The sequence below is a fragment of the Gnatocerus cornutus genome, chromosome 7 (genome assembly GCF_029298725.1).
Source record: "Gnatocerus cornutus isolate USDA-ARS CGAHR chromosome 7, icGnaCorn1.1, whole genome shotgun sequence".
Taxonomy (NCBI): domain Eukaryota; kingdom Metazoa; phylum Arthropoda; class Insecta; order Coleoptera; family Tenebrionidae; genus Gnatocerus; species Gnatocerus cornutus.
Genome location: NC_142239.1, coordinates 14,033,458 through 14,052,545, shown reverse-complemented (window position 1 = coordinate 14,052,545; position 19,088 = coordinate 14,033,458). Strand labels below are relative to the sequence as shown.

Here is a 19,088-nt window from a genome sequence, read left to right as displayed (position 1 = left end):
CTAGAATTTTTATTTCGTGATTTGTCCTGACCTGAAGAGCAAAACGGGCTTCAGATTCAAAATTAGAAAACAATTCTATTTTCTCAAAAAAGGTTCAAAAGCATTTATATACAGGATGAGTCAAGCTTGCGTAGTCCTTCTGTGACGCTTTTATAAATAACTATTTTATATTTTTGAAAAAATGATGTCTGAATAAAATGCATATCTTAAAATTAATTTCAGTTGTCAAAAGTGCATAATTTTTGCAGGGCCGCATTCAACTTTTTTTCTTTAAATGTGACTTACCACTTTTAGTGGAGGAATTTGATGAGTTATTTAGTAAGCTATTCAAAACTATCAACTTTTAAATTTTTGGTCGTGGCGTAGTTAAGTTATGATTTTTTTTTCAAAAATTCTGATTTAAAACCTGCAAAAATTGTGAACTTTTGACAACTGAAATTAATTTTAAGATATGCACTTTATTCAGACATATACATTCATCTTTTGAAAAATATAAAATAGTTATTTATAAAAGCGTCACAGAAGGACCACGCAAGCTTGACCCTGTATATTTATATAATTGTATGAACCTGCACGAAATATTTATATTTTATGATAATTAGACAAAAGAGTATTATCGATATTATCTTTAATAGACAATAACGAATAATTGAAAACGTATTCAAATAAATTTATAAACGGGCAGATCTAGCGCTGAAGTGAATATTCCTCAATGCTCATAAAGAAATTGCATCCATCTACAAGTGGAAAATCTCCCTATTAAATCCCTAAGTACATATTCAGATTTTATTTTTGTGCACACTACCATCAGAGTGGATCTCTGTCGTGTCTAATAAAAATGAAGCGGTCCTGCCTTCGAAACAAAGATTTAAGGCTATAAAACGAAATTAAAATCAAAAGAGCGAAGCCCAAAACACACCAATTGGTCCGTAAAACACATGTATATGTAAATCCGGCAGTTTTGCAGGATCATATATTGCGCATCGGGGACTCGGGTGTCTAATGTCGTCTAGTAAAAAGGGCCTCTTTCGGTGCGCCCTCCATCAGAACATAATGGGCCGGTTATTTAGTTACCCCTGCGAGGTAAAGGGAAAATAAAGTAAGCTGGAAGAATGGGGATTGTAATTTAGAGGGATGTCGGAATTAAGGGTAGTTTATAGGTAAACCAGCCGAGTCTTTAGCGGATACGAGGGCTCCCTCTCGTTTCCGCCTTTGGATACACCTAAGTTATATAGACACTTCCGATGCAAATTTTTAAAGAGATTTTTCAAATCGACTGCACTCTTCACGGATTTATTATAAATACTAAATCTAATTTCTCCCAATTCCCTAAATTAAAAAATCCCTTTATCTCACCTTCATCACTCGCAATTAAATTTATCGGTGTCATCATTCCTCCCCCTTTGAGATCTCTTGTTTTGTTGATAAACAATAATGAATTAATAAAGGCGTATGATATTAAGTCGGCATAAATTTAGTCTGATAAAGGGTATGGAATCATAGAAGCGTAAACAACGGAGACAGAATTAGGGAAAAGGGGACAGGCAAGGATAAGGGATGAAAGGCCGAGAACGTTGGAAGAGCAAGGGGTCGAGGGATGTAGCTCAAGCGACAATAAATCAAGACTTGGATTTAATTAAATCTTGCATTGAAGTTACGCGGGTGGCCGCTTGCCGCGCTGCGGTGCCCGATAAAGATGGAGCACCTCATGACGGAGAAGGATTATTGCCTTTTTACGGCACTTGTACGACAGATTAGCGAACGGGTAAAAGACGGACCTGATAACTTTATTACGACACTAGAGTATAATCGTGATTATTAGAAATTCGCGGAATGGGGTTACAAGTTTCGGGAGGTGTTAAAAAAGAACATAAATGGAAGAGGAGTCTAGACATTCTCATCATGTGATCAATAAACAGCGGACTTTACAGATTGTATTATATATATTTGATATAGAGCTAATAAACGAACTGTAGTAAATTACAAAATTATGAAAACAGATTTCGAATTTTTAAGAATTTTTGTTTTTAGGGCGAACAAAAAATTCTCAATTTTTTTTTTAATCTTATAGCTCTGGTAGTTTTTATGATACAACAACAAAGTTTAGAGGTTTTATTATATTAGACACGTGCACTAATTGTTCCAAATTAGAAAATTTTGGATGTAAAAAAAAATTATTTTTGAGAAGAACCAAAAAAATTTAATGATTTATTTAATGTTTTATCTACTTTTAGTAATTTTTGCATTACAACAATGAAATTTAAAGCCTTTATTACATTTAAACCGTCTAGCAATGGTGCCAAATTACAAAATTCTAGGACTTCAAAAATTTCTTTGGAAACCGAAAAATCTCCGTTAATTAAGCTGAACTCTGTACTTTTGATTTCATATTTGAAAAATTTAGCACATTTAATAAGTTTCAACTGTTTAAAAAGTAACCAAAAATTCGATATTAAATACCCAAATTTGCGGAATTTAGAAAAATTTGATTTTTCGAAGAACTAAAAAATTTTATTAATTTTTTTGAATGCCATAACTTCGACATTTTGAACTCAAAATATAATTTAAAATTTGGCACACCTAATAAACTTTAACTATTTATTTATAAAGTGACTTAAAATTCAGTTTTAAATATCTAAAATTGCGGTTTTCAAAAAAATTTGTATTTTTTGATAAATAAAAAATCCATTAACTGTTCCATAATCATAAGGTTATGATAAAAGGTTTATGATAAATCATAAATCCATAAGGCCGGTACTTTTGACTCTATATTTTTAAAAATTGGTTCACTTAATAAACTTTAACTGTTTATAACGTAACTCAAATTTTAATTTTTTTAAGACCAAATACTGCATATTTTAGATAAATTTGATTTTTTAAACAACGAAAAAATCTTATTAATTCCCATATTATAACTCGTATTTTCAAGACTATATTTTTAAAATTTTGCACACATAATCTGTTTTAACCGTTTACAAAATAAACAAAAATTTAATGCTAAATATCCAAAATTGCGGATTTTTGAAAAATTTACTTTTTGAAGGAATAAAAAGCTCCAGTAATTCTTCTGAGTGCTATAACTACTATGTTTTTGACTCTATATTTTTAAAATTTATCACACTTAATATATTTATAAAGTTAATAAGTTTATTTAACTGTTTATAAAGTGAAAAAAAAATTCAATATTAAAGACCCAACACTACAAATTTTACAAAAAAAAAACAATAAAGAAGTAAAAATTTTGTATAATTCCTCTGAGTGCCATAACTTGTTTTTGAGATTATATTTTTAAAACTTTGCACACTTAATTATTTTAAATTGTTTATAACGTGGCCAAAAATTCAATGATAAATGCCTAAATCGCGAATTTTAGAAAAACTTACGATTTGAAGAACGAAAAAATTCTATTGCTTCTTCTGAGTGCCTTAACTTTCGTGGTAGTTATATAAGTATATTTTTAAAATTTGATACACTTAATAAACTTCAACTGTTTATTAAGTAACCAAACATTTATTAAATAGCGGATTTTAAACTTTTTTAATTTTTTGATGGTCAAAATTAGCTCATTAAAAACTTTTATTAGACAGACTTTATTACACAAACGTTTACAAATTAAACCAAATTGTAACATTCTAAAACCTGAAAGAGAATTTTTAGATGTTTTTATTCGTGTGGCAAACCAAAAAATTTCAATATCACTCTGCTAATTTAGGCATCACATGAGTGAAATTTAGATAGTTTATTTTACTCAGAACGTTGGCTAACTCTGGGAGATCACAGAATTCTAGTAACCAAAACCAGAATCAATTTTTAATAATAAATAAATCGAAGACAAAAAAGACAACTATTTATAAATAGCACAGAACTTGTCTTTTGCTTTCCCCTCAATTAATTACAAATATTTTGCAAAAGAGGAGTAAGAATCCATAACTCACTGGCTGTCTTAATTAATACCCCAAACGTTGTAGCGATCGGCCCATGCGTCTCACAAGTCCAATTGCTAAATTGTTCCCTGACACATATATCATTCCAGCCTCTCAAGAGAGGATGATACATGGACGAAGGAGTTGCAATATATCTCTCCATTTATACGAAATCCTCTTGACCTCCGAACGGAACCAGATCAGATCGACCATAAATCAAAGTCTCAATTAAGTCGGAGAGGGTGCGGCGAGGGTGTTAATTAGCCGCGGACATACACGCGGAATCTTAAGCGTCTTGCTGACTCGTTGAATTTATTAGGGATCCCTCGATCTCTTTTTTCCCAATTTCTCGTCTTATATATGCAAGCTACTCGTCCGAACGAGGTCTTTGATGTTTCGAGACGTCTTCAGCGAGAAGCGATTGACCAAATAACTTTGATCTTGCTAATACTTGTGCCACTTTTTAACTGATTGCCAATATCGCAGATGGGGGAGCGCACAGACGGATAAATAAGGCGAAATTTTTCGGATTTAAAGGGGGCGGCGAGCCGGTAATAATTAAAGAGCGCCTTCACATGCATAGACGGGACTTGAGGTGTGTCTAAAAAATCTCACCCCACGAAAATATGTTAGCACCACGTCGTCCTAATTAGTACAGTGCGTTGGGTTTCAAAGACGGGGGTGGTAATTCGATGCCGAAGACGGTAGGCCTGACGCATTTCAAAGGGTTGCAATTGAATTCAACTCCCAAAAGAGCAACTTGAACCACCCTGGTAAATATACAGCCTACCCTTATCATATATTCATTATCATGCATTAAATTTTGGGGGGTGAAGTGCTAATTAAATAAATCTGCTTGTCTTCAGACGACCCCTACCTGGGAACTTCCACTTCCCCATCATCCGATAAAAACACTGTTGTGTATTAAAAACAGGAAATTACGAAGCGTTTCCTTTTAAAATGTTCGATTCGGGAAAGAATGGGTTAGTTCAACGAGCACGGTTTTATTTACATATTTAGGACGGAGCGAACGGTCCCCCAATACAAGAAACATTACCTTGGAGATAAGAAAATATGAACGCGTCGAAAATGGCTATAAATAATTTTTACGGAACTGCATGTGTTACGCCATTAACTTTTACTAATGGGGGCGTTCAGAGCATAAATATTTAGAATGGAAAGGGATTATTGAAGAGCAGTGATACATTTTGTATTACCAAGCAAATTTATGTTAAAAAATATGTTTTTACACTTCAGGTGTCTAGTAATTCTAAAAACTAACAGAAAATTAAAAAAAAAACATAAAATATACCTGTGTGTGTGTTTTCTTTTAAAATTTATAAACTCTGGGAATTTAGGAGTTACAACTATAAAATTTAAAGGCTTTATTACACTTGAAGCGTGTAGCAATTGAAACAAATTACAAAATTTTAAAACCTGAGAGAGATTTTTTAAGAATTGGCAATTTTTTGAAATTTTTATGCTTAGGTCAAAAAATTTAAACATTTTTATTTTTAACCTTCAATCGCCTTCAATCGACATTTTTTAATGATTACCAAAAAAGATATTTACAACAAGTTTATTTCATTACAACAATATAAATTATAAACAATAAGAATTAATTTTGACAAATTAAACATTCTGTATAAAGATAAATCTCTTTAGAACACTTAAAATGTCAGTGAAGTTCTAAATAACATGTTCTACATCTAAATTAAAAAGAACTCCAATTAGCCGGTATAAAGCAAAATTTCATACGTTCTTCCTTCTAAAATTTCTTTCATATTTTTGTCCACACCAAAAAAAACACCAGAATAAGGTCCATAATATGCAACTACTTTTCCTATATATGTTTCATCTTGATATAGCATTCGTGCAACATAAAGAACTTCGGATTCCTCTTGTAGACCGCCAATTACTGGTCTTTTTTCTGCAAGATCACTCTGCCAAGTGTTACCTGAAGTTTCCAGCCATGCAAAATTTGTTTCATTACTACACAGAATCTATAAAGACAGTGCTTTAAATGTATGGAAAAAACGAAATTTTTACATACTTTAATGTTTTCAGTGACACGTCGAATTCCTTTAAACTGCACATAAATTTCAGTGAAGTTGGATGTAATTTCTCCAACAACGAGTCCTGCATATGGAAGGTAAGCTTGTATGACGTAAATGTCACTCCCGTCTGATTTCTGTCCAGCTACAATAGCGTTTAAAGGAATCTCGCCATCAAAATCACACCAGGCTAAATAATTTTACTTTGTAGTTCTATTATCTTATTGTTTATATGCTTATATCCAGATGGAAAATATTTTATGGGAATTTTAAAATTACAATTCTAACATTTAACGTTTTATTGAAAAAAAAATTATAATTTCGAAAAATTACAAATGTTTGTTTTATATGTAAAATTACCATGTTCACTTTACACCTGTTGTTATAGACAGTAAAGACACAAAACTTACGGTACTGAGCAGCGGACGAGAATTCAGATACACACAAAAACAGTAATATAAAATGAAAATACATCTTCAAAATAATAAACGTTCAAGCTCTTTTTAGTTTGGAGTAGATACTATAAAAATATTCGATGATCAATTGAAATTTATACTTTTGATTTACTAACATAATATATGATTAGTGATTAGATATGTATAAATAGTACAGAACAATAATTGGTCTTCACTATTAATCAGTTATTGACTTTTTTCCTCATAAAACAAAATGATAAAATGTAGGAACAATTGAAAACACACTTTTATTGTCTGACGTTTTGTTACCAAACAATAATAAAAACTTTTTATACAGAGTGAACCCAAATAAAGTACCTACAAAACTCATGACCAAAATTTTAGTGGGACACCCTTTCTCCTATTACCCATTAGTTGACGTTAATGGCACTTTCCCAAAGTCCAAAAAAACATAAAAATTAAATTAAAATTTCAACAATTCTAAAATTAATCAATTTCAAGTGTTTATTTTATTAATTATTAATGATTATTAATGATTAGATTACATTTTGGCAAAAACCTGTTTACGTTTTTTAAATAGAAGTCTAAATAAAAAAGGAACATAATATTAAAAATTTTAAATAAAACTTAAAAAAGAAATGACACTTGGCTGACTGTGACTCTAACAATAAAATTTGAAGAGCTACTATTTTTGATTTGTTTATTATTTAAACCAAGACTACAAAGCGGAAGACATAAATTTTTAACTTTTTTATTTTTAAGATAAACTAAATATCTTCAAAAATTTCTATTAAAATTATAAAAAAAAAGTATAAATATTTTGACAATTTTACCGCACTAACAATATAATTATGGGAGATTAACATATTTGAGTTGCTTATTAAGTATCTATACTAAATTGCATAATTAAAAAAAAGACAGTACCTACCTAATATTAAAAATTTCTAGAAAAAAATCAAAAATTTCTATCTACAAAAATGTAACTCTGATAATTCTAGTTCTGTATCCAGGTTTTAAATTTAGGCAAATTTCTAGTTTGAGTTGTTGATTATTAACTTGACTAAATTGATAAATTAACATAATGTAGAGCAAAATATACTAATTTATTTTTAAATTGAACCAAAATTATATATTCAAGATTTTACACTAAAATTTGACAATTTTAGTGGTGTAGCAATCAAATTTAAGCAAATTGCAATTACCGGGTTGTTTAATAACTTCATTAAATCGCTAAACTTTTGAGCAAAAACAAAAATTTAAATCTTGTATTTACAAACTGATGGATCAAAAATATGCAAAACTTTAGTGGTATCGCATACAAATTTGGTAAGATTGCTATTTTTGAGTTGCTTATTAACTCCACTAAAACAAGAAACATAAATTTAAAAAAAAAATGTTTTCAAACAAAACCAAAAATTTTATTTTTTTGAATTAAAATTTGAAACTTAGGCAATTTTAGTGTTATAGTAATCAAATTTAAGTATATTGCTATTTATTGTTGTTTATTAACCAAAATATTCCTGTTTTTAATTAAAATTCGTAACTGCAACAATTTTAATGTTACGTGATAACAACCAAATTTAGACAGATTGCTATTTTTGTGTTGTTTATTAACTGCATTAAGTCGCTAAATTAAACAGGAAAATACAAATTTTTGAAAATTTTGATTCTGAAACTGAACCGTAAAGAGTCCAACATAGGTATTAAATTAAAATTCGTAACTCTGAGAATTTTAGTGCACATCAATACAGTTTAAAAAATTTCTAACTTTGAGATTGAACTTAATAACTGAAATTGTTTAGGCCAGAAAAGAAATGAAGCGCTCACTATTGAAAACATTTCCCATTTTCTTTGTAATTTTTTTCCTTTATTTCTCGATTTTTTATTTTAAATTGTGTGGACTGAATTTAACTTTTAATAAAAATTTTGTATAGAAACGCAATTTTTTGACCCTTAAAATGGAGTGTGCCACATCCACAGCACATGTTTAAATAAAATAGCATCCTTTTAAATCCGTATTTCTCTTCCAGAATTTTAATTTCGTCGAACGATATTTCTTGGCACTCTTTTCGAATCGCTGTAGTTTGCATACGTTATCGTGGAGCTACCACAGTGTCTAACCACCAGCCGCCAGAATGAACACTTTCCCAGTGGAACAGTGTACTAAATAGTCCCTTCGACGACCATCTCGACTCGACAGTTCCACTCTCCGAAACATGGGGTAGTTTTTAATTAAGGCGACACAATGAGAGCGTTAAGAATTCCTAGGATTCCAGACTGTTTTAATTGTGTTACGATTCAACTTTCCTTGTTGTTACTTGGAGATTTCCTGGAGTAGACAAAGAAGGAATGGACGGACATAAAGAAGAGCTAACGAGAAATTTCAAGAAATGCAAATATGCATTTAATTAGCGTTATTAAATTATAAATTCGGACGGTCGACCAGAGGGTTGTTAAGTAACCGACGCTAAGAAGACGGTTGAGCTTTGAGGGGAAAAGTTTGTGTAAAAAAATGAAAAATCTGGCGTTGTTTCGTTATTGATGGGTAAAATAGATGTCGTTAAATATGGATTGGTAATTATAAACCTAGAAGCTTCCGGCGCACTTTATGATAAATATTCAACAGTGTTTGCTGTGTACACCGCCTCTAAAATTATCCATCAAGTTATAAGTTCGCGTTAATCCCCTAACACACATCAGAGTTGGCCATACTCCGTCTTAATCTTGAGCGTTGCCATGAATATATAAACCCTAAAATGCTCGTATAAAGACCATCTCGTCTCATCTATGAGAATGGTCTGAGTGAAAAGGAAAACTCCAACTTGAAAGTTACCGTCTAATAAGCTTGTTTGCGCTAAAGAGGCGGACGCCTTTTACTGCTCCTTACTAATTTTAGACCATTTGCTTATTAAAATGGGGCTCCCTCTTTAGTTTTCTGCTTTCTTACTTTATGGCTCGTTTAACTGAAAAGAATCACCTTAAGTGGCTCTCCAATTACCTAAAATACAAAATTTATTCAATCACATGTCTGGGACTATTTGTAAACATGCGATTAATCAAATTCCGATCCGGACAAGGCTTCACTCACTTGACGATTTTAATAAATGGTATTATTAGCAAGTCACCAGTACTTGTTAAAAAGTGTCGGATGTTGGCAAGCCTGTCGACAACAGATGCCGATATTGTTGAAGTTCCTTATCCAACAGATATCAATCGATCTTTCCTGCTCAGATTGATTTGATTTCTTACCATTAATCATTTCCGGGAAACAATTTTCAAGTTACAGATTGATAAAAGTGTTTCAGTGATGATGTCTAGTGACTTTTTAACACGTTGGCTGTACTACGTTTACTAATTGTTCCGTATTACAAAATTCTAGAACCTGAAATAGAATTCTGAAAAAATGTTATTCGCGAAACGAACCAAAAAAAAATTAAAGTTTGGAGGTTGTAGCTCTCAATTTTGAGAGTTCAACAATGAAATGTAGACAATTTATTTCACTTAAGTTGTTTACTAATTGTGTCAAATTACAAAATTTTAGAACTAGAAAACGAATTTTTATTTTAAGATGAACCAAAAAATCAGTATTTTTTGTTGGATTTCATAATTTTGGTACCACCAAAAAAATTTTTGTTTTCGAACTCGTAATTTTCGTAATTTTGACATTATAAAAATAAAATTTGGAGCCTTTACACCTTTACACAATTACACTTGCGACGTCTAGCAATTGTGCTAAATTTCGAATTTGTAAAACCTAGAAAAAAAAAGTTGTATAAATTTACATTCTTGAGAAGAACCAAAAAATTTCTACGTTTTGTAATAAATCTCAGAACTCTGGTATTTTTGACTAAAAAACAATAAAATTTGAAGCCTTTAGTACACTTAACTCGTTGAAAAATTGTGCCAGATAACAACATTTTAGAACCTGAAAGAGAATTTTTAGGAATTTACTTTGTTGGGAAGAAGGAGAAAATTTCAACATTTTCTACAAGATCTCATAACTCTGGTAATTTTGACAAGAAAACAAGGAAATTGAAGCCTTTATTACACTTGAGTCATTTACAAATTGTGCCAAATTACAACATTTTTAAACCTGAAAGAGATTTTTTTGGAATTTTTATTGTTGGAAGGATCCAAGAAATATCAATATTTTTTACAAAATCTCATGGAAAAAAACTCTTGAAAAATTTGACACTACAACAATAAAATTTGAAGCTTTTATTACACTTGAGCCGTTTACAAATTACATCAAATTACAACATTTCGGAAGCTGAAAGAGAATTTTTAGGAATTTACTTTGTTGGGAAGAAGGAGAAAATTTCAACATTTTCTATTAAATCTTATAACTTTTAGTAATTTTGACAATAAAACGGTGAAATTTGAAGCTTTTATTACATCTAAGTTGTTTACCAATTTTGTCAAACTACAACATTTTAGAATCTAAAAGAGAAATTTTAGGAATTTACATTGTTGGGAAGAAGGAGGAAATTTCAACATTTGCTATTAAATCTCACTGCTTTAGTAATTTTGACAATAAAACGGTAAAATTTAAAGCCTTTATTACATTTAAGTTGTTTACAAATTTTGCCAAACTACATCATTTTAGAACCTGAAAGAGAAATTTTAGAAATTCACATTGTTGAAACAAAGGAGAAAATTTCAAACATTTTTTATTAAATCTGATAACTCTGGTAATTTTGTCAATAACAACAATGAAATTTAGAACCTTTATTACACTTAAAACCTCAAGTAATTGTGCCAAATTAAACCAAAAACAAAAAATCACTTTTTATTTGCATAAACGACAACAACAAAATTGTGTCAAGGTGACTCCCTTTCTTAAAAAATCGGTGATCTATGTAGAATAGAAAACAAATAAATAATACATACTTACAATTCGACTGGATAATCAACAAATCCCACCTTTCTGTGTTATACTTCACTAATTCAAAAATCCAAAAAGTCAAAAATGAAATGTCGAGGGCCATTATTGTCACAACAACACACGCATCAAAAACGATTCACTCACAAACGCACAACCGATATTTAAAAAATACGCATTGTTTTAATTTTAGGCATTTTCAATTTTCCGAAAGACGATGATGTGCTCTCTAAAGCAGCCAAATTGCGACTAAAATGGTAAGACTCAGGTGATTCACATCAACAAAAAAGTTATGATTATCAGCCTCTTTTTTATTTGGTCGCGGCTTGCCGTCGAGCTGTTTTTTGTAAACGTTAGGTACGAGAGATAATTTTAAAAACTAATCTGTTTCTAAAACCATGATTATTAATATGTCGAAATTAAGCAGAAATTTTAGAAACCCGTAAAGGAAACAAGTTGTTTATTTCATCGAGAGGTACTACCCTCTAAAATAGAAGCAATTTAAAAAATGTTGGAATTGTTTACAAAATAAATATAAAAAATAAAGTTGAAATGAATTAAAACAGCGCAAATTGAAAATATTTACTTTAATTAGCGTTTTCAAACAAAAATTCTGTTTCTATTTTATTTTGGGCTTTTGCATATCTTTACAGTTTACTCTGAATTTTAGTTTAGACCAGATTAGATTGAATTTTCAGACGTTAGTTTAATTATTATCTTGAAAACTCAAATTTTCTAAATATTATAAAATTTTCTCTAAATCAGTTTAGCTAAATTAATTAAATTTCTAAAATTCTCTAAATTGAATTAATCAATACACGAGGTCCATTGTTATCCTTATTAGTTTAGTCATTCATTTATAGATCTCCGGTATGCATATCTAACCCAGCGAAACCTCCCTAATCCGACGCAATTAACCGATTTCGTTATAAATCCGTTGTTCTTATCTCCGTCCACGTCATGAAAAATCTTGTTTCATTAAGTGACTTTGAGGGTTGCCATGGAACGCGCATTGATCTCGACGTTGCTCGCTTAGTTTTTAATTCTCCTTAAGTGGCACCCGGAAGAATCCGGGAAGGATAATACGAGATTTGTAATTGCGTCGCTTCTGTCACGATCCCCCCGTTTGATGATTTTTAATCCAGTGTGTATGTGCAACAAAGCGGACTTTTTACGTTTTTAATGGCGGATCGATCGTGTCCTGACTCAAGACGCGGATTGAAGGCCGAATTTCCTCCCGAAAAAAGTGATTTATTCTTAACGGCGCGTCTCATGTTTATTTAAAAGCACTTCTTTTGATTTTGGCTTCACTCACTGGCATCTGATTACATATTCAGCTGGCTTTCTGGCTAATGTAAAAATGCTTTTTGCTCTCCTTTACTAATAATAAATGAGCCCGGGGAATGGATTATTTTTAAAGACGATGCGAGGCCGGAGCGGAGCTCTAATTGCCCAAAAGCTAAAGTTGAAGTTCCATTGCATGAGGAAAACTCATTCGGGTAAAAAGAAATTTTTATTCTTAATTATGGTGGATGCGCCGGGCCAAAATTAACAATTTTTCTACCCCTCTGTGAATCCGATCAGATTAGCCTGTCGTATTTCAACAAAACGTGTTAAATGAGGAGGCCGGGGATCGTATCTGGAATCAATTTATGTTGGCAATATTGCATATTTGTGTTTCCCCAGAGAGATCCAAATATCAAGTCTGCCAGGAAACCTCTGCTTGTGAATATTACATCGCTGTATTTTTTTATCGCCACCCGTCACAATATCTCAGAAAAAAAATTATGACTCCTTTAATTCGTACAACGAGCAAAGTAATTTACACTGAGAAGGAAGTGGAGTGCTAATTTGGTTTTCTAATATTTCGTTGCGTTTTGTAGTTAGCGACCTGCAACCCTTCTCATTAATTAGTGTAACTCCACCCGAGGGACTACTGATTCCTCCCTTTCTTAAGGACGCCGAAATATTAAGACGCTCGACAAATGTCGACGCGTTGCGCCATTTTCACCTGAGGACGCCACACGGCGGCGGCGGCGGCGGAAAACTCATCTCTAGTTTCAAACTAAAAAATCTCCGAGAAAATCGTTTCGACGAAATTCAATTCAAATTATGAAATAATTAAAGCCATCTATTTCGGCCCATAGAATTGACGTCAACATTTCTCCCAACTAAAAATAATTTCGCCAGTGAAATTTCTTTGCGTCTGGTATGGTAATTCTCCAATCACAAATCCCGCCGAATTATCGAACCGCAGGAGTTGACCCCTCCAATCTTAATACAGATCTTTGTTCTGTTCAAGCCCAACCGCAGAGCAGCAGGAAGGACTTCCAATAAAAATGTAATAATCGACCACATGCGTAAACCACAAGGATACTGTCCAATCAGTGCGACGAAATCTAACCGCAACCACGCCCTTTTAACCACAAAACCAACCGCAAGACGAGGTGCGTCGAGACGTCAATTTACCGGCGTCTATAGGCGTCTTAATTCGACGCCTTGATCTCAACCAGAACCCACAAAAAATGTGATTGGTTCTAAACAAAGCACAATCGTATGTTGCAATTACTCGATTTTCCTAATTAAAAGAATGAAGAAAAGACGACAATTCTTTCATAATTAGGTAGACGCAGCGCTCTCTGGTAAAGAAGGGGAGAAGTTTCTTAAAGATTTTCAAGAGGACGCCAGAGTTAAGAAATTCCTCTTGACGCAGTCCTTCAAGGATGTGAAGATCGGATTTATTTTTATTTTATGTTTATCACCTGACAATCCACCTGTACACTCAAAACAACACCCTCATGTTTTCACCACCCCCTCACACTCAAAGACGATTTTTTTTTCCGGTAAAACCTCAAAAGACGAAAGAAGTGCAGTCGCCCGCAGAAATCAATAGGGGCGAAGATACCCGAGGCAGTCGCCTCGTGCTTGGATCCATGCACTTTTCTATCGACTTTTCTAAGAAAGAGCTGTAAGAAAAGCGTAGAAAATGTCGAGAGTTCGCGTATCTCGCGGCAGAATGCGCTGATGTCGCTGAAAAAAACTTCTTTCGCTCTGATGAGAAATTTTGCGGTTTCTTTGAATGGTTCCGTTTGAAGATGTATCGAACTCTGTCTTTGTTCTTCCTTGAGATAAAGTGAAAAGGGTTTATGCTCGAATAAGCGAGTTATTGAAATGTTGCTGCGTTGATTTTAGATTCCAAGGAAGCGTAAATTAATTTTAGAATAAGGCGCTAATTAAATTTCGTTGAGTGTGTATAATGGCAAGCGACGCGTTCTGATACGTGTGCCTGATTTTATTATCGCGAGGCAAAAATAGCAACAATGATGTTAAGTGAAGAATCTTGAAGGGTAAAGAGAATCGGATTTAAATTTGTAAATTTAGTGTTCACTTTCAAAAAATCCGATCGATCGTACTACCACACTCAGCTTTCAGATGATTTAACTAATGACAGTGTCTGGTGAAAACTCACCCTCTGAAAAAATCGGTCAACGAGGGTATCGTAATTTGGACGATTCGGGAGAGCACGTGCTGGTGTCGAACTAAATGTCTCATTTCCACGCAGCCAGTATATTAGGTTTAATCGACATTTGGATGGCCATTATAGCCTACTAATTAGTGGTGGCAGGTGTACCGTATAGCGACCAACAGGGGCTGTAAAATCTGGCTACGCAATTACATTACTATAGTATACGACGGGATGAGTTACAATGGCGATGGCATTATTAACAATTTGTTTATTCGATGTTACATCCTGGAATATTGCATCAAGTTTTCATGAGGGCTCTGTTACAAAAGTTGTGGACAAAGTTCAGCTTAAAGTTTTAACAACAGCGCTGAAAATTCTAGAAAATGATTGGTTTATTGTTAGGAAAATTTTATTTGACAATTCAAAAAATAAGAAAATGAAAAATCTGCTAGAAAGCCCGAAAAACGAATCTAAAGAATGAAAAAACTATTTGAAAAAAAAAATTCAAAGAACCTGTAAATATTTTCCAAAAGATTGTAAAGATCCATATCAGAAAAGAATCACCTAAAGTATCTCAAGGAAAATTTCAAAGATTCTCAAAAGATTCCTCTAAACTTTTATGTACGAACTATACAAAAAATTTCAGATAATTGTAAAAATTAAAAATAAAAAATTGGAATAATTTGAAGAAGCATTGACCTAAAAATTCTCAGAGACGAAGATAATCTCAAAACAAACCTTCAAGAAAGTCCGAGAAACTTAACAAATTTGAAGAAAGTCTGTAGAATCGTTTTCAGATTTCTTCAAAACATTTTTAAAAACTCATCACAAAAATTTCTGCAAAAAATACTCTGAAATTTTCTCTAATCTCGTGAATATTGTGTAAAACAAACCTGTAGACTAAAAAATTTGCAAAACTTAAAAAGCTTTTTTGAAGAACTTGTAAAATTTAAGGAAAAATTGTTCAAAAATTATCACAAAAAATTCTGCAAAAAATTGTCTAAAACTTTCTATATATAAAAATTTCTATAAAAATGTCTAAACAATCTCAAAGTTAAAAGCCAAAAAAAATGTTTTAAGTACCTATCTTATCAAAAGCTCGAAAAGCAAAAAAAGCTAAACAACTCACGATAATTAAATAACCTGAAAAAGAATTATACCAAAAATTCTAAGAATTCCATTCTGAAAAATGTTGAAAACCTAGAAAATCTTAACAAGAATAGATTTACGGGTTCCTCAAATAGTTCAAAAAATCTACAAATATCTTCCAAACAACACGTATAAAAAACCACATTTAAAGAAGAATGGTCTAAAAAATTTCTCACGAAATTTCATAAATACGACAAATATCTTCCAAACAATACGTATGGTCTAAAAAATGTCTAAAGAAATTCCAAAAATTTTGTTACTTTAAAGTCTTAAAGATTCTTACACAAATTCTACAAAAAATCTTTCAAACAATCAAAAAAATTAAAAATGAAGAAGAATTGTATAGAAAAATCTTCTGAAAAGCCTGAAGAATTGAAACAATTTAGACAATTTTGAAAAGCCGTGACCTAAAAATTGCCAATAAAAAAATCCCAAAATAAACCTTTAAGATTGTCCGAAAAACTGAAAGAATCTGTAAATAACAAAATAATCTAGAAACAAAAAATAAATAGAAATTGTTCAAAATATCTCCTAAGATATCTCAAGATTCTAAAAAACTAGTAAAAAAAGCTTCAAAGAATCTGAAAAATTTGAAGAAACGTTCGAAAATCTGAAGAACCTACAATTCCTGAAATTTATAGAAAATTTAAAAAATCGTTCTACAAGTTTCCCACAAAATTATTTATAAAATCTATAAATATCTTTAAAAAAACTATATGTTAAAACGTAAAAAGAACTGGAATAATTTGGACAATTTGGAGAAACCTTATCCGAAAAAGTCTGAGAAGGTTAAAGAATCTAAAAAACGTCTGTAGAATCGTGCAACGATTTTTGTAAAACATTGTTCGAAGAATCATCATATAAACTTCTGCAAAGAATCCTCCGAAGTATTTTATGATCTTAAAAATAAAAAATAAAGAAAAATTGTCGATAGATTCTCTAGCAAAAACCTGAATAGTCTAAAGAACACGCAAAACTTGAAGAACCTGAAGAAAGTTCTTCAATGATATTTTTTGTGTTAAAAAAGAGAATAAAAGTTACGGGTGGTACATCAGTTAATTATAAAATTCGTAAATAAATAGATAATATTTTTTGTGTTAAAAAAGAGAATAAAAGTTACGGGTGGTACATCAGTTAATTATCAAATTCGTAAATAAATAGACAAAAAATCGGAAAATAAATTGTACAATGGTTATGCAAAGGTGAATTATATTTATATTTTAAAGTTGTAAAACAGTTATCATCATAAAAAAATCTGATAAATACTTTTTTAAAATAGAAAAAGTACTCTTAAAAATCTCTCAATTCCATATTACAACCGTTAATTTTATTGCAAAGTTTAATTTCAGAATAATTTTATGCTTCGACTTACAAACAGCGGAAGAGACTTATATGCGTTTGATAGAGTGCCAGAACGGCAAGATTCGCAATATTTTTAATAAAACATTGCAATAAAAAATCAAATTATAAATGTTCTACAGTTTCGAGATTTGCAGGATTTTTAATTATGTCTGTAGATTCCATCTAAATCAATGTAATATAATATCAAATGTAAAAATTAGTACTTATCGAGTTTTTCCAAGTGATGCTGCAGCATGATTTTTCACTAGGCACAATTTTTTTTTCTCCAAACGTCACAAAAAGTACTATTTTTTAGTCATTTTTGGACAGTAAAGTTAGCAATTTTGTTATAAGAAATGAAAAGCGCGCGTTGACATGCAAACACTTTGTCTGCCTATGCAGAAAAAGTACTTTTTGTGACGCTTATGCTTACATTTTGAATGACCCTTGCACGATCTTTACTTTGAAACTCTTTGAAAGCAATATTTTTCATAGTAAATGTCAACAATGACAACTACATGCATAGCCATTCATATTTATAGTTCAATTTGCGTTCACTCATTGTCGGTCGTGGAACTGAATTTAACGTTTGGAGAAAAAATAGTACATATTTGTTATTTGGCCGAAAACTGGCTTTGCTGTCTCGCAATTTAATTGCTCGACAAAAAGTTCCACATTTTTGCCGTTTAACAATATCTACTATTATGTAACTTTACTATAAAAACTCACCAAACGCAATTTTTGATTTTGTGTACGTAAATTAGAAACTCGAGATATACTAATTCAATTCCAAAACCGCATTATTCACCTCACTGTTTATTTTTTGTTCGTCTCCGTAGCGAACAGCTGGTATAAAATGCAAGAAATAAATTTTAAAAGCAGCGATTTCGGAAAAATTATAAGAAAAGTTATTCGTTGTGCGGGGTATATTGTTTTCATTTATTTTATTGAGTGACACTCTGTGAATTTTAAAATATTGTTTCAAAAAAATTGAAAACGTCCTGTGGATGCAAGCAGCACTCACAAATAGAATACAAATATCCTAAATATTTATCTATTTAATTCTATCCTGGCGCATCCACCATTTTTCATTAATATTTTTTATTTTATTAATAGTTGTTTGCTGTAAATTTTTTATTATTACTTATTACTTTATTACAAAATAAATAGCCATGGCAATGTGTACACTCTAAGGTATGATATTGCGCATCTACGGAGTGGGGAGTGACGTCACTCGGAGAGTAGACTGAGTTGTTAGGTCACATGTAAGGCACGAATTTGTCTTATTGGAATCTGTATTTATCCTGTTTCCAGCTTTTAACGATTTTCAAATTTTCTGCATTATATCTTTAAGTTAATTTGTTAATAAAAAAACAATAATAATTAATACTAAAATGCGTTGTTCTATATTTAGTTGCAATAGTGGCAGTGTGACGAGATAATTGTGGGTGATTTCGTGTTGTCGGTCTGATTCTTTTAATGTAGAAAATGCCAGAATATCTCCAAAACATTTCTGTGCAGAGGACTATGAAAAAAACTTAAAATACGAACTGTTAAATTATTTACCAAAGGGAAGAAAATTAAAAGACGAAGCTGTTCTTTATTTTTTCTCAAAGGAAAATCACGCAAACCAAGAAAGAGCGTGCAAAAAAGATCAAGTCAAATTTGTGAAAAACATAATTGAAGCGGAGTACGTCGGTAACTCATCGCAGATAATTTTCTTACATTACTTTAATTTCTTTTCATTTATGCAAAATATGAGGCCCTTATTTGTCGTAATTAATCAAACAATTCTTCTATGGTTGTATTCTTTATTGTTTTTTCTGTTTACTTTAATCAAATTTTTATAGGGAACTT

The 19,088-nt window shown here is 31.4% G+C and overlaps 1 protein-coding gene across 1 annotated transcript; it reads right to left on the bottom strand.

Annotated features, from left to right (window-relative positions):
• Positions 1-5,653: 5,653 nt before the first annotated feature.
• LOC148171315 (uncharacterized) lies at positions 5,654-6,485 on the bottom strand. The gene is made up of 3 exons (XM_088042308.1): positions 6,388-6,485; positions 5,977-6,167; positions 5,654-5,926 (listed from the first exon to the last, which is right to left on the bottom strand). Exons 1-3 carry the CDS (start codon positions 6,449-6,451, stop codon positions 5,654-5,656), a joined length of 528 nt encoding a protein of 175 aa, XP_087898434.1. The 5' UTR covers positions 6,452-6,485.
• Positions 6,486-19,088: the final 12,603 nt, after the last annotated feature.

What these genes read in the sequence shown, in the direction of transcription:
- LOC148171315 (XM_088042308.1), bottom strand. Translation starts at nt 6,451, where the DNA reads ATGTATTTTCATTTTATATTACTGTTTTTGTGTGTATCTGAATTCTCG. An exon ending in CTCGTCCGCTGCTCAGTACC is followed by an intron (nt 6,168 to 6,387) that starts GTAAGTTTTGTG and finishes AAAATTATTTAG; the next exon opens with CCTGGTGTGATTTTGATGGC. An exon ending in GTGTCACTGAAAACATTAAA is followed by an intron (nt 5,927 to 5,976) that starts GTATGTAAAAAT and finishes CTGTCTTTATAG; the next exon opens with ATTCTGTGTAGTAATGAAAC.